A 13,167-nucleotide genomic window follows, 5' to 3' on the forward strand; every position below is an offset into this window, starting at 1 on the left:
GCCCCTGGGATTCACTGTGGTGTTCTCTCCTCTTGTCCTACTGTGTTTGTACCCAGCAGTGTATAAACACTGATCCAGAGCATGATGAGGAAACAACTCCTATGCATCAGTGCTGATTTCCCCAGCTTAGATTTTCTCAGTCCAACTCTATTGTTGTGAGAAAATTTTTAGCCATGACACTGCACTAAGTTTTAGGAAGCCTCAGGGATACCTCTCAACTCCACTATACACTCCCAATTTCACTTAAATACCTTTTCACACTTCTACTTTCTACTCAGCTGTGAAGCAAAGCTGCCTTTCTCCACACCCACCTTTCATCTCTTTTGCCTGGTTACAACTGGATGCTTCTGCAGGGGAAACAGAGTGACTATGGGAAATAACAACTTACCCGCAATACAAGTTTCATCTTAATGAAGCTGTCTGAACTGGAATGGTCCAGCTGGAATCTCTGATCCAGAGTCATGTTTGGGTCCTTAAGTAAGTGGGAGAGACATACCACTGAAGTTCCCAGGGCACTATCCCGCTCCTTGTCTTTTATCTGGAGGACAGAAGAAAACAATAGGTTTTATTAGCCGGAAAACTGGGAAGCATATCACTGGGAACAGCAAAGCAAGAAGGTATTTCAGACAGAAACCAAAATTTGCTTATTTACTTCAGTATGGTTACATCCAAATGGGTGATGCCATTATTTCAGGAGTGTAACAAGTTAGTACACGTTTGGAACAAAAATCCCATCTCTAACTATGCAGAGAAAGAACTGCTTTAGCAAAAGAAACATGTCCTGAGACTTACTTGATTTTCCTTACTTGCTTTGGGGACAATGTCCCAAGCACCTGAGATGGCAACTGGTCTAAATCTTCAGCTGTATTTTAGGTAATAGCTTGTTTAGCCTATTTAACCTCAATAGACCTTCCAAGTTCAATTCCTTTCTGCATCCAAGTGACCAGCCACAGAACTGGCTGTGGCTGCAATGCTACTAATGAGAGACAGGGTTACTTAATGAGCCAGAACACAGAGGTGAAGAGGCAGGGCTCTGGTTGAGAATCATGAAGGCTGCAAGTTTCTGACAGCAAAATATTTATGTCTTTACTACACACAGGCCTGTATGAAATGTCCTTTGCAGCCAGGAACATCCCACATTTTGAACTAAGATACTGCACATTACATAATGCTAGAACAAAGATAGGTACCAAAAAACAGAGATATAGCCATCACCACCTAATAAAGAATTGTCTGTGCAACATATGCTTCTTCCACCTTTAGTTGGGGGAACCGAGTATGTGACAATCCCACACAGAAACAAACAGCACTGAGCTCCACAGAATAGGTTTCTTCCTACAGATGTGCAGTTGGTCTTCAAAGAAAAGGCTTTTCTCTCACCTCAATGTGGAGTGACTGGGAATGAGCACTGTGGACAAAGAAGGTGAAAGCTTGGCCCCACTTGGGATCTTTGCTGAAATTGCAGGTCTGCAACAAGAACATACATTAGCTTAGTCTCTGAGAAGCAAAGAATCCATTACACTGATCACCAGAGATGGCCATGGTGACCCTCACTGATGCTACAAGTGTATAGAGAGAGTGGAAATTCCAGGTCAGAAGCATATGGAAGCAAAATCTCTGACAGAACCAGAACAAGTTGTTTGGGGCGTGGAAATGCCAAAGAACAAGTCTGGTGAGCTGCAGTTGGCCCCACCAGCGCTGCCTGGACCAACAGCCTGCCTCACCTGCAGCAAAGCACCGCTCCCTCCCTCCCACCTTCCCACCCAGGGAGAGCCAGAGTGCTGCTTCCAGCCTGCAGCACTCTGAGCCAGCTCCTAAAGCTGCAGTGAGCTGACAGGGAAGGGCAAGAAAGCTGGAGGGGGAGTTTCAGGGGTGTAGGACTAATGGGAAGAGTAGGAGGGCACAGCTTCAGCACCATCCACTTCAAAGATGAAAGAGCATGGAAAGCACCCAGGGGAGCTGTGGCTGCTCTGTAAACCAGCTATCCCTGCCAGGCCATGAGTGCTGGCAGCAAGTGAAAAGGAGCAGGGAAAGCCTGGAAGCCTGACCTAACTTAGGACAGGCAGGTGATGTGGTAGGGAAAGGTAAAACCACAAAAGGTAAAAATGCAAGCAGAACTCCATTTCTGGGTGGAGCAGGTGGAAGAAACAAAGGAAAATGGATGCCAGTTCTGTATGCTCATGTGTAGCCAACAGGATTCATTCCTATTTGCTGGGAGTCTAAAAGAAAAAAGGGCACATCCAGATGCAGGACAGTGAACGTGTCAGATACTGGGAGAGCAGAGCTCAACTGTTGCTCATACTCATGGGGCAGAAGTAATTTCTAAATAATGAAAAAGGAACTGAAAGTGAAGTGGAGGAGATGCAGATCCATCTTGTCTGGGTTTAAAAACAAAACGAAACAAAACAAAACACAAAAAACCCACAAAACAAAACAGTAAAACTATGATACACAGGAGCCAGGAAAGACTGAGGAAGGAATAAAGACCAGTTTGATGCAAATGACATCCTGCTCTGAGAAATCATGAGCTGGATTGGAGATTTACAGAACTAGAATGTCTGGGCTAACATGGTTTCTGGACACAGGCATGGAACAACATGTGTACAGCAGCTGATCAGACACCGTCCACCACCATAACTCAGTGACACACTGGTTCCACTCCCAGGCTCTACAGCTATCACTACAACTACAGTTCTTCACATCAGCTTCACAAGAAGTCCTTCCCTTCCTAGGGGACTCTTGGAGACAGTCACCAATAAGATGGAAAGTATCTAATGAAAGCAGAAGAATTAAACAACCTCACCTTACTCTTCTGAGTCTTGTTCCCAACTGTGAGCAGGACAAAGGAGGAAGGTTCTCGTTCCATCTTCTGTCATTTAATATAAGGAAGCAAAAAAAAAAAAAAAGGCAGAAAAAACATTAAGAAATTTATAGTTTTCAGGAAGCAACATCAAACCACTATTACTTGAAGCAATTTGCTGGAAAGCTGACAGGATTTTCTGGATGTGGGACATCTGAGGAGTGTAGCACAAAGGAAAGCCTCCAGCCATAATACAGCACAGTCTAACCCTCCACTATCAAAAGTACACATTTAAGCCAAAGTTTTACGTGTTTATGTTTTAACAGGTGAGCAGTTAAAAATTTGTCAGAAGCTGAGAGGAAACAGAGAGGAGAGCTGAAGGCTCAGTGGGAAATCTTGGTCTTTCCTGACTGAACCAAGACTCTCAGAATTGGTTTCCAAGGCTCAGGACTTGCTCCAAAGCAGCTGGAAGTGAGTCTTTGGCATCATATAACAATTTCTGTCTGGAAGCAACAATACTGAACCTCTTGCACCTCTTTGCATTAATGCTATAGAAGTTAAGGATGAGGATCTGGTCTTGGCACAACACTACATACAAAGTACATGCAGTGAGATCCAGAATAAAGTAAATAAAATAAATAAATGTGATGTGTATCACACTGCTTGTAACACATCTAAATTGTAAAAATGGTATTTAGGAGAGGTGCAACTTGGAGAAAATAGGAAGCTTTCTACATAGCTCAGAGCTGTACTTATGAGTAGCCTGTCCAAGAAAGGAGAAAGACATTCTTCCCTATACCTGCCATTTACATCACAGTAGCAAAATGCAGTATTTGGGGGGAAAAGTAAACAGCAGCTATGAGAGAGAAGGTATGAATGACAGAGAGGCCTCTGACTCCTTCTAAAGCCAAGGGGGGAAGAATCTGGTGGTCAAGTTTCAGTCAACACAAATGAGCGTATTCCTCCCAGCTCAATGTCAAGCTGGAACAGCTCAGAAGAAAGAGCAGCAGCAGTAGCAGCAAGGATATTATCACTTAGTCTGATGTCTGGAGGCTCTCTTTTGTGTAAGGAGGAAAGACAACCATACACACAATCAAAGTTTTCCGTGTTGCATTCCTACCTTGGCCTCCTAGACTTTCACTGGGGTGGGCTTTCAATCGCTATTTTGAACCCCTGCTCACTTAGATTCTGACAGATTATTTCTTTTTAACCACCGCCAGTTTCAGTTCCTATGATACCACATTATCCAGAACATTGTTTTGCAAGCATGGGAGAAGAATACAGATTTTACCTTGAGGTACTTATTATTTTTGATCTTCTTTGCTCCGCATTCACCATTCGAATACTCAAAGTGGTTTTTCTGAATTAGTGAAAGAGTATTTAAAGCAATTAATTTGTTGTCTTCAAAAATAGGAGGTTAGGAGTGAAGGCTGCCATGTGGGATTTGTACTCACGGGAAGGTTGAAGGCACTGTCCAAGTAGACAATCAGAATTGCTGTAGACAGACCCTTCTTATCCTGCAAAGGCAGGGAAAGATAAAACAAACCAAAACACAAAGTAGTCATGGTCACCCACCAAGGACAATGCAACACATAGCAAAATCCCAAGGACAGCTTCTGAAAGCTAAGCAGTTCTCTGCCTTTCTCCTAAAACTTGCAATTGAGAGGAGCCCAACTCAACACAGCATGACAGTTGTAAGCAGACCAGTAAGATGTGTAACTCTTTTCAATTCATTGCCTGTAATGTTTGTCAGTCTCTCAGTGCAGAACTGGTTGGGTTCTCCAGTGCAGCAAGACACCTAAAAACATGTTCAACCACATACATCAACATGAATCCAGTGTCAGCAAAACGAAGCCTAGGAACAATTTTATTCACTTCATTGAAACTTAAATGGTTTTGCTTGGTTATGAAGAAATAGCCTCTTTGAGAGATGAGCTTCATCCAAGCAATTCTGCTGGACAAACAATACACCATTTGGAAACACAGCCCTACCAAGCACCAGTGCTGGGTATTTGCCTATGACTAGTACAGATTATTTCAGTGGTCCAGGATCCTACGCAAATCCTAGATGAAGAGGGAGGAGACCAAATGTGAAAGAAAAGAACCCCTGAGAGGCCACTTGGTAGTGAGTCCAAAAAAGGTTTGCTAATTCAAGCAAAAAGAGCTGCCAGATTTCAGCTACTCCTGAATTACCAAGAGACCTGGAGCAAGCAAATGCCCTTCCTCTGCAGGAGTGGCAGGGAGGGAATCACATAAACACTTTGCCAGACAAAAATAAACTCCCCTGAGTTTGCCTGAGGTTTCTAATTTTACACACTCCTTTGTTGATGACTGGACAGGGATCAGAGTACCTGAATCCTCTGAGCAAATACACTCACCTCATGTAGCTTTTCTTGGTCATTTACTAGTGAAAGCCACTCCAGTTTTAAATGCAAGTGTCCGCTTGTCGTCTTACTTAAGGGAAACCACTACATGGAGATAAACAACAACTTGAGAACTGAGAGGCACAGTAGCTTTCATATATGTATTGCAGACTCTGAGACTTACACACAACAGGCAACATGAATTTTACTCCGAATGCCTTATCTTGCATTTTTGACACTTAGACTGTAGCATCTACTTGGGTACAAGGCAGAAGAAAACTAAAATAAGACACCCATAAACAGGCAAAGCATGTGGGCATTTCCAACCAGCAGCAGCACAAGACAGGCATCCTGGCATTGTTTGTAGAGTGCTGGGTTGCAGGATGAACCACCATAAGGTCAGATCATTTCTCCCCTCAGACAACAGGCTGCTTCACCAAACTTTATCTGCAGCTTTGTACAAAACATTTGATACACAAGGTATCAGCAAGATATCCCAGTGCTGGCTCAGTGTAACCTCAGAGCTCTCTGGGGTTACCAGCCTGGTCGTAAAAGTTATTGTAATGGCTACTTTGGTATTATTTTTTTGTGAAAATACCACACTGCATGTGTGCAATGAATCTTTAAGTACAAAGAAACACTGCAGTGGCAGAGGAGCAGCACAAATGAGTGCATGTAGGCATACACCACTAGCCACATTTAGAAATAAGCGGTGATCTTTACCTCATCAACAGTTCTGTCATTCATTACATCCACTAGGCCTATCAGCAAGCTGAAAGGCAAAAGGCAAATTTCAATATATACTGAGGCATACAGCATAAACTACCAAAAGAGCTCACTCTCAAATCTGTTCCAAACAAAAACTTCTCCACATTACCTGTGTCCATGTGTGCAGGAACATGCTTTTACTCCTGAACTCTCCCCCTTGAAATATTTCCAAAATGAAAATAAACTTGAAGTAAATCTCAAGTAACTATCACTTTTAAGTGTTTCCCAGGATTCCCTACAGGAGTGTAACCTTGTTCAGCATTAGTTGCACTAGGAACTAATGACACAGTATCAATATCTGGGCAAAGGGAATCACTTCCAACAGTATTAAATTTCCAGTATGAATAATCCAGGTATCCCACAGCAGAGGCTACTGGACCCTGATCAAAGGTCTTGCTAATTTACCTGCCCATAAAGTCATCTTTATCTGGATCTTCATCATACAAATCCACTTCTAAGTCCTGACCAGGCACTTCATGAACAACAAACTGGAGGAGAAAGAGGTATTGATTAAAAATAAAAAGCATTCACATATACATATTCAGGCTCAGGCTGTGGACAAGAACATGACACTTGACAGCTGTCCAACACATTAAGGACATTCGCTGTCCTTTCTTATGGTTAAATACATAACAAATACAATTGATTATAAGTGAAAATATTCCACATTCACTTTGCTTGTTTTTGAGCTACAAGTTAAACCCCTCAAACTGGTATCCTTAATAAGTAGAGAGGAACCAATGCTAGAGCAGCCTGCAGCTGCACAGACTGATGCATTGATTGATATTTAAAGCAGTGCTTTGCACCTCCTCCAAAAACCCACACATGTAAATCAGATCAACCTGAATGACATTTCAAGTTTACAATGTAAATTTGAACTTGGTTAAGAGACACAAATGCCTCAACCAAGAGACAAGGAAGTCCACCTGCCCCAGTGCAGCCAGCTAAGAGAAAGTCCTGCAAGCACAGGGATGTAAATGTCTGTATCGTACAGATGGAAAGACCAAAAGGTTCAGTACCTCAAATGTCTCATTCCAAATGGGATTAAGATCTCGGGAGACTGTCTTGCTTCGATACTGCACGGTGCCAACGCGGAGGAGAGCGTACGGATCAGACTTCCCCCTGATGGCACCAAGGAAACTGTCTTTCTGGACAAGGTTTTCAGCTTCTAACAGATGAACTCTTATTACTCCCTGGATAAAATAAGATACAGAATTGGTAATGAAAATTCAACCTTTGAATAATTGTAATATGCTGCCTCCTAAAACTGTTTATTTCAGGCAGCAAGGGTAGTCACCATGACAGTTCTGCAAAGACACAGTTTGATGCAGTACATTTCCAATGACAGCTGTAATAAAACACTTTTTCTACCATTTACCTAGAGGGGGAAAAAAGCTCCCTTAAGCAGATGCACAATTCAATCTAGATAACTGTGTAGAAAATATTATTAAATTTATTTTAAAATCAGAAATATACATATGCACAGAGCATTACAGCCACAGTCAAATCAAGTGTAAAGATCAACTCCCACTGACTGAAGGACGAACTAAGCACTCATTGGCAGGTTCTTATTTTATTGTACAGGAGCCATTCCATTTCAATTTAGTGATGCAAGTTTGCAACAGGGAGCATGCCTTTGTCACTCATTAATATTCATTCTCATCAATAAGTGTATTAGGTATTTGATGGATGAAGGAGATTGAAAACCTGGATTATGTTGAGTATTTAGGAGATTTTTTTCTGTAATAAAGAGATGTCATCCTCCAAATTCCCTATTTACCTCTTCACAGCATTACTAAAAATAACAAATAGCCTGATACTCATTGCTTATGTATTTATCCTCTAACTTGCATGTAGCACAGATCTGCAGTAACAGAGTAAAGGTTTAATTGGCAAATGAGCTCAGAGTACTAACAGACTCCTTATGACACGCAGAGAGGGTAGGAACTCCCAGTGCCTATGTCTCCCCCTCCCAAATTATGAGCTATCCAACACTGCTTTTATATTTCTGAAATACTACCTACTGAAAGCCCACAATTCAGCTTGAAAGAGTTGATGCAGCATCCAAAGACACTAAGCTTGGAAGCATCCACGTGGTGGCAGCTCAGCACACTCAGGTAGATAAACACAATGGCACTGAAAAACAACTCACCTGGGGGACAGGGAACCTCAAGTGGGCAATGTTCATGTTCTTTTTCAGAGGCACTGTGATCCTGTTTGGTAGAACCAGCCGTGCAGCAATGAAGTCTTGAATTAGTGTGTCTGACATTACACTGCAAGTGGGGGAAAAAGGCAACCTTAACCTCCACAATCAGTCACAACTCCGGAAAAATGAGGGACAGCGGAAGAAATGGACTTTGCAAAGTGAGTGGCGAGGTCTAGCTCTGCCCAAAGTACTGTCAAGCATTAGAACAGGACATCCAGAGAAATGGTTGAGTCACCATCCCTGGAAGTATTTAAAAGGCCTGTAAAAGTGCTTAAGCATATAGTTTAGTGATGGGCTTGGCAGTGTTGGCGATCTATAAAGGCCTTTTCCAAAGTTTATGATTCTACGAAAGAGCTGGAGAACAGCCATTCAACTTCAATTTAGTGGTGCAAGTTTGCAATGTGGAACATCCATGTTTCAGGGTGTGAACTTGGCTCATCATTGTAAACAAGGAATGGGAGCTTAGGCTGCGTGAAATCTTCGTGCACACCCCCAAACTTGTCAAACTCAAGTCCTTCTAGGTCTCCTTAGGAATGACAACAGAGATGGACAGAGTTTCAGGATTTCACAGGGGGCTACAACCTGGTGTGTACACAAAAAACAATATTAAGAGGAAAAAGCAAGAGCACCAAGTATCTGAAAGACTCATCCTCGTGATAGACCTAGTGCTTATAAGGGTAAGACTGTGTAACAAAATTGTCCTAATTCATAGAGGAGGGTGGATTCACACATAAAGAATGTAAGGAAAGTCTTCTACTCCAGATGGTAAACCAGGAACCTTGGTCAGGCTCTTGGCTTTCCTGTAAAAAAAACACCACAGGAATGTCACAGAATTGTCCCTTCTCTCAAGTCTCAGGTACACCCAACTAAACACAGCTTGTATGCGAGGACAGACAACTGTGTCCTGTTTCTTTGCTATCTTAAGTGAACCAAATCCATTTGACAGGGAGGGCTCTTGTTCAACCTGTACTTCAGCCCATTCACGGTCAAGCATGTTGTGCTCCCAGCTTTCATTGCACTGCTGAGGAACAAGCAAAGGTTTCTGTGTGCAAATCCCTGTGGGAAAACCAGGCAGTAAAAATTTAGGACACCAAATTTGCACTTAATTATATGAGAGGCTGTAGGCTGGAACACCTACATGCCTTCTCCCTGCAAGGATTAGGGAAACCAAGTTAGAAAAGAACAGATTAATTCCTCTGATAAAAACTGGAGCTTTCAAGCTAAACTTCAGGGCAAAGGCCACTCAGGCCTCAAACTAATAGAAAAAGGAAACTTCCTCTCATTCAACATCAAAAGCATTCAGAGGATCTTTAATGCATAAACTGACACCTAAAGTGACCAGATGCTTCTTATGAGTCTGCAAACCATGAGCTGCAGGAGAGCAGAGAGGAACAGAAGTGTCTGCATTTGCAGTGTTTTCCTCTTGTGCAACAGAATTTTCTCCTCACAATAAAGGACACAAGGACAAACTGAATCTGCAATCTGGTGAAACAGTCTGAAACAGTACTGAAACTCACGAAGATTTTCATCCTTGCTGTGCAAATTTTATGTATGTAATACTAGCCCAAGAGGCACTGGAAAAGAGCTACACCTAAAAGCTGAGCAGATTACACAGAAAGAAAAGAACTTTTCTCCTTATAGATCTGGTGCAGTTCTCTTTATCATGGATTGTACTGGAGTTTGTCAGTTTGGCAACTCTGTGATATACCTTGCCTTTTTACGCTTTACTGTAAATAAAAATAAGCAGACTGCCAGTCTAAACCTACTTCATCTACCTTTGCAAATAACTGGCACATGGGAATCAGAAGGGCTGGTTTTGTTGATTTATAAGTTGTTGGTTGGGGGATTTACTATTTCCATCCTAAATGCAATGAAGTTATTGAAACAGTTTTGATAGAACGTAAAAAGGACCCTCATTAGGTTTTGCTACAGGCAGATATGATGGGATGAACATCAGCACACCACCTTGCATACAATGCTCTCAACAACAGCTCTGATGGTTACCCAAGAACTACATCCCAACTTCCAAAGGTTTTTAAGAAAATAAAGTAAAGCAGACACTCACTTAATCCCTGGGACATCCAGAAGGTTGCTCATGCCTGCCCAGTTGATTTCCAAATGCTACAACAGGATCAGGGAGAAAATATTATACAGGTCTATTAAAATTAATTTCAAAATAAATGTAGAATTTTAAAGGGAAATGCTTCTAGAACAAAGTCAGATGTCTAAAGAAAGGAAAACCTGCACCACCAATTTCATAGGTACATGAGAATCAACAGCTGGTATCAACTCCCTTATCTATTTTATCTGCATCCTGAATTGAGGGTATCACTGGAACTTAACCTGCAAGAAGAAGGAAAGCCAGCATTCAGCCCATAGCAATTGCCACTGGCAGTCCCCTGGGATCATGAAGAAAATTCAGCTACTCTAGTAAGATTTGAAGCTGTTTTCTCATCCTTTCACTTAGGGTGTTGGGCTATGTCCTGAGGCAGGGGATATTTACAAATAGCACCAGTTTCAGGAGTCTGTATTCCTATTTGTACAATAAACAAAAAGAGGCTCTTTCATGTGCTAAAATAATGATGCTACATCTAAACACAACAATGCTTCATTCAAGATCAAAAATGCATGACTTTCATGAACTCAAGCAGAACTTAAACCACAAGCAAAGCTGTGTGCTGTAAGATAGCTGGTTCTTCCAAGACTAGAAGTTTTCTCATATTTTATTAAACCACAATTGAGTACAAGGGACATGACCTTTAACAGGGAAGCTTTCAAAAGGCAACCATGACTGAATGGTCTCCAAAATGACTGCATTTAAAATATATGAATGGGAAGATTCACCAGACAGAAACCTTGCAGCAAAAAGCTCCTGTGCTGCCACAACAAGATAGTCCTTCCATCCTTAAAGTGAGTAACTGTTTAGGCACTACTACAAAAGTACAGAGAGAATTAATTCACATTGCCCTGGAGTTCAAGAGGGACACTGAACAATTAGAAATTTGCCATTTAAGCAAAAGACTGTGAGGTATTCACAGTCATGCAGTTTGAGTTATCAATGATGGACAGCTTGTGTCACTCACCAAAGACCAAGCACTAAAGACCAAGAAGTAAGAAGCCTGCAGAGAGCAGCTCACTCCTGACTCACCGGTTTCTGCATAAAAAACAAGGTCACTGCTCCAACAAAAGGTGCATCAGTTAGGAGAGGTTCCAGGATCACCCTCAGTGTCCCATACAACTGCAAACAGAACAGGAAAGCTCAGTGTTAAGGTATGCCATGATACAGCTTCAAAACTGGGAGCTTTTCAGTGATGCAGATAATTTTGGAAATTCTATCTGAAGTAATTTCATTTAGAATTTAATAACAAAAAATGTTTCCCCCCATACCACTGCTACTGATACCAGGCAATGCTTTCTATGTTTGTGGAGTCTCTCTACAATCCTGTCAGACAATGGAGCCATTTGTCCATTAGCTTGTAACATTCTAAGAACAGGCTGCTGGTTTAATCTACACCAGTTTATGAACACCACAGTTCTTCTGAAGTTCTCCATCAGTACTCTGAGCTCCTTTGAATTCCAGTGGCAGATACTGGCCCCAACATACTCAGTGCTCCAGCACCGACCTTGTTTAAGAGTCACACTCTGAATATTAGGGTGCTATTTAAGTGCTTTCCATTAAATGCCTCATTTCCCCAGCCAAGAACAAGGAGATAAAGCCAATCATTCCAGCCTGCTAGCTGCTGGTTTCCCAGTTAAGTATCATGGCCTCCCCACGGGGAGGTGCTGCCTCCTGCCCCACACAGCCCTGAACAGACAGTGTTAGCACTGACAACAGACAGTGCTACAGACAATAGCACGCACCTGTACACCTTTCACGCCAAGATTAAATTTCGATATGTCCATGTGAATCTCACAGTCCCCAATGTAACTGAAAGAAAATTCTCACATTATTCCACAGTTTGCAATACTCCCATGAGAAATTCAGGGCTGTACAGGTATAAATAAAATCAGTTTAAGGATTGAGAACATAATCCCACAGGCAGAGATGGATTTTCAAGTGACTGAAAAAGGGAAGTTGAACAAAGGTCAGATCTTTCACAAGAGAAACCTTGCAGTCAGCTGAGATATTGATGTACCTGTAAAACATTAAAGCAACATCTGTATTTCCAGATTACTTTTCCATTCCTAAGACTGACGGTTGGCTGAAGCAAACTTGCTCTAAGAAGGGGACCAAGATGCTCATTCAAAATTCGAGGTCAGAGGAATGGATCAATTGCCCTCTTGCTCCCTTCTCTGTCAAAAGCCTGATCCCTCCCCACAACCTGGTGACCCAGCTACCAAGCTGGTGCAGACTCATCCTGTCATTACTTATGGCGTTCCCACCTTGCCCACACCCAAAAAGCCCATTGATCACTCTTGTCCACAACCCAAAAACCCACTTGAAGGAAAAATTTATCACCAAAAATAACTTGGTGAATTCAAAGGCAACAACTCAGATCAGATTTTGGTCAGTTGCCATGGAGAACATCAGGCTTTAAATAAAGCAAATGCTGAATGCAGTACTTTGGCAATTTGGAAAGCACCTTAGACTTTTATTAAAGTACAAATATCACCCTGTGCAGAAAGCAATAGCCGCTCCCCAGAGAGCAGAACCTCGCAGATCTGTTGATGCCTCTGGCAGAAAACAACTTAAGGGAGCTACCAAGTTCCCTTTCAGCCCTCTAAGAAATAGCTCTGGCTGCAGACACACAAACACCCTGCAGGTAAAGCAGGATATAAAGGTGCTGCAGCACTGAATGTGCTGTGCTTGCTGCCTGCATGCATAGCTTCACTCCATAATCAAAGGAAAAGGGCAGGAGTTCTGCTCTGACCACATGTATATGGGCAAATAGTGCTGCAGTTGCCACAAATTCAAATTGTAATTTGCACATAGACATACTCACTCCCATCCCCAAAAAATGTGCCAAGACTATACAAGCCTATGAATTTGCCCCCACCTTTGCAAGCAAGGTTCTCTGCATATTTCTTTA

General features: G+C 42.1%; 1 protein-coding gene across 1 annotated transcript in view; it reads right to left on the reverse strand.

The window, feature by feature from the left end:
* ESYT3 (extended synaptotagmin 3) overlaps positions 1-13,167 on the reverse strand; it is a 30,287-nt gene that overhangs the window by 5,424 nt on the left and 11,696 nt on the right. The window contains exons 5-17 of the mRNA XM_062498605.1: positions 11,999-12,065; positions 11,286-11,375; positions 10,203-10,258; positions 8,084-8,204; positions 6,951-7,124; positions 6,337-6,419; positions 5,887-5,935; positions 5,179-5,268; positions 4,255-4,317; positions 4,092-4,160; positions 2,804-2,869; positions 1,381-1,467; positions 389-538 (exon numbers count right to left, since the gene is read on the reverse strand). Coding sequence (XP_062354589.1) covers positions 389-538; positions 1,381-1,467; positions 2,804-2,869; positions 4,092-4,160; positions 4,255-4,317; positions 5,179-5,268; positions 5,887-5,935; positions 6,337-6,419; positions 6,951-7,124; positions 8,084-8,204; positions 10,203-10,258; positions 11,286-11,375; positions 11,999-12,065 — 1,165 coding nt within the window. The remainder of the gene's footprint in view (positions 1-388; positions 539-1,380; positions 1,468-2,803; positions 2,870-4,091; positions 4,161-4,254; positions 4,318-5,178; positions 5,269-5,886; positions 5,936-6,336; positions 6,420-6,950; positions 7,125-8,083; positions 8,205-10,202; positions 10,259-11,285; positions 11,376-11,998; positions 12,066-13,167) is intronic.

This window comes from Cinclus cinclus, chromosome 9 (genome assembly GCF_963662255.1).
Source record: "Cinclus cinclus chromosome 9, bCinCin1.1, whole genome shotgun sequence".
In the NCBI taxonomy this organism is placed as follows: Eukaryota; Metazoa; Chordata; class Aves; order Passeriformes; family Cinclidae; genus Cinclus; species Cinclus cinclus.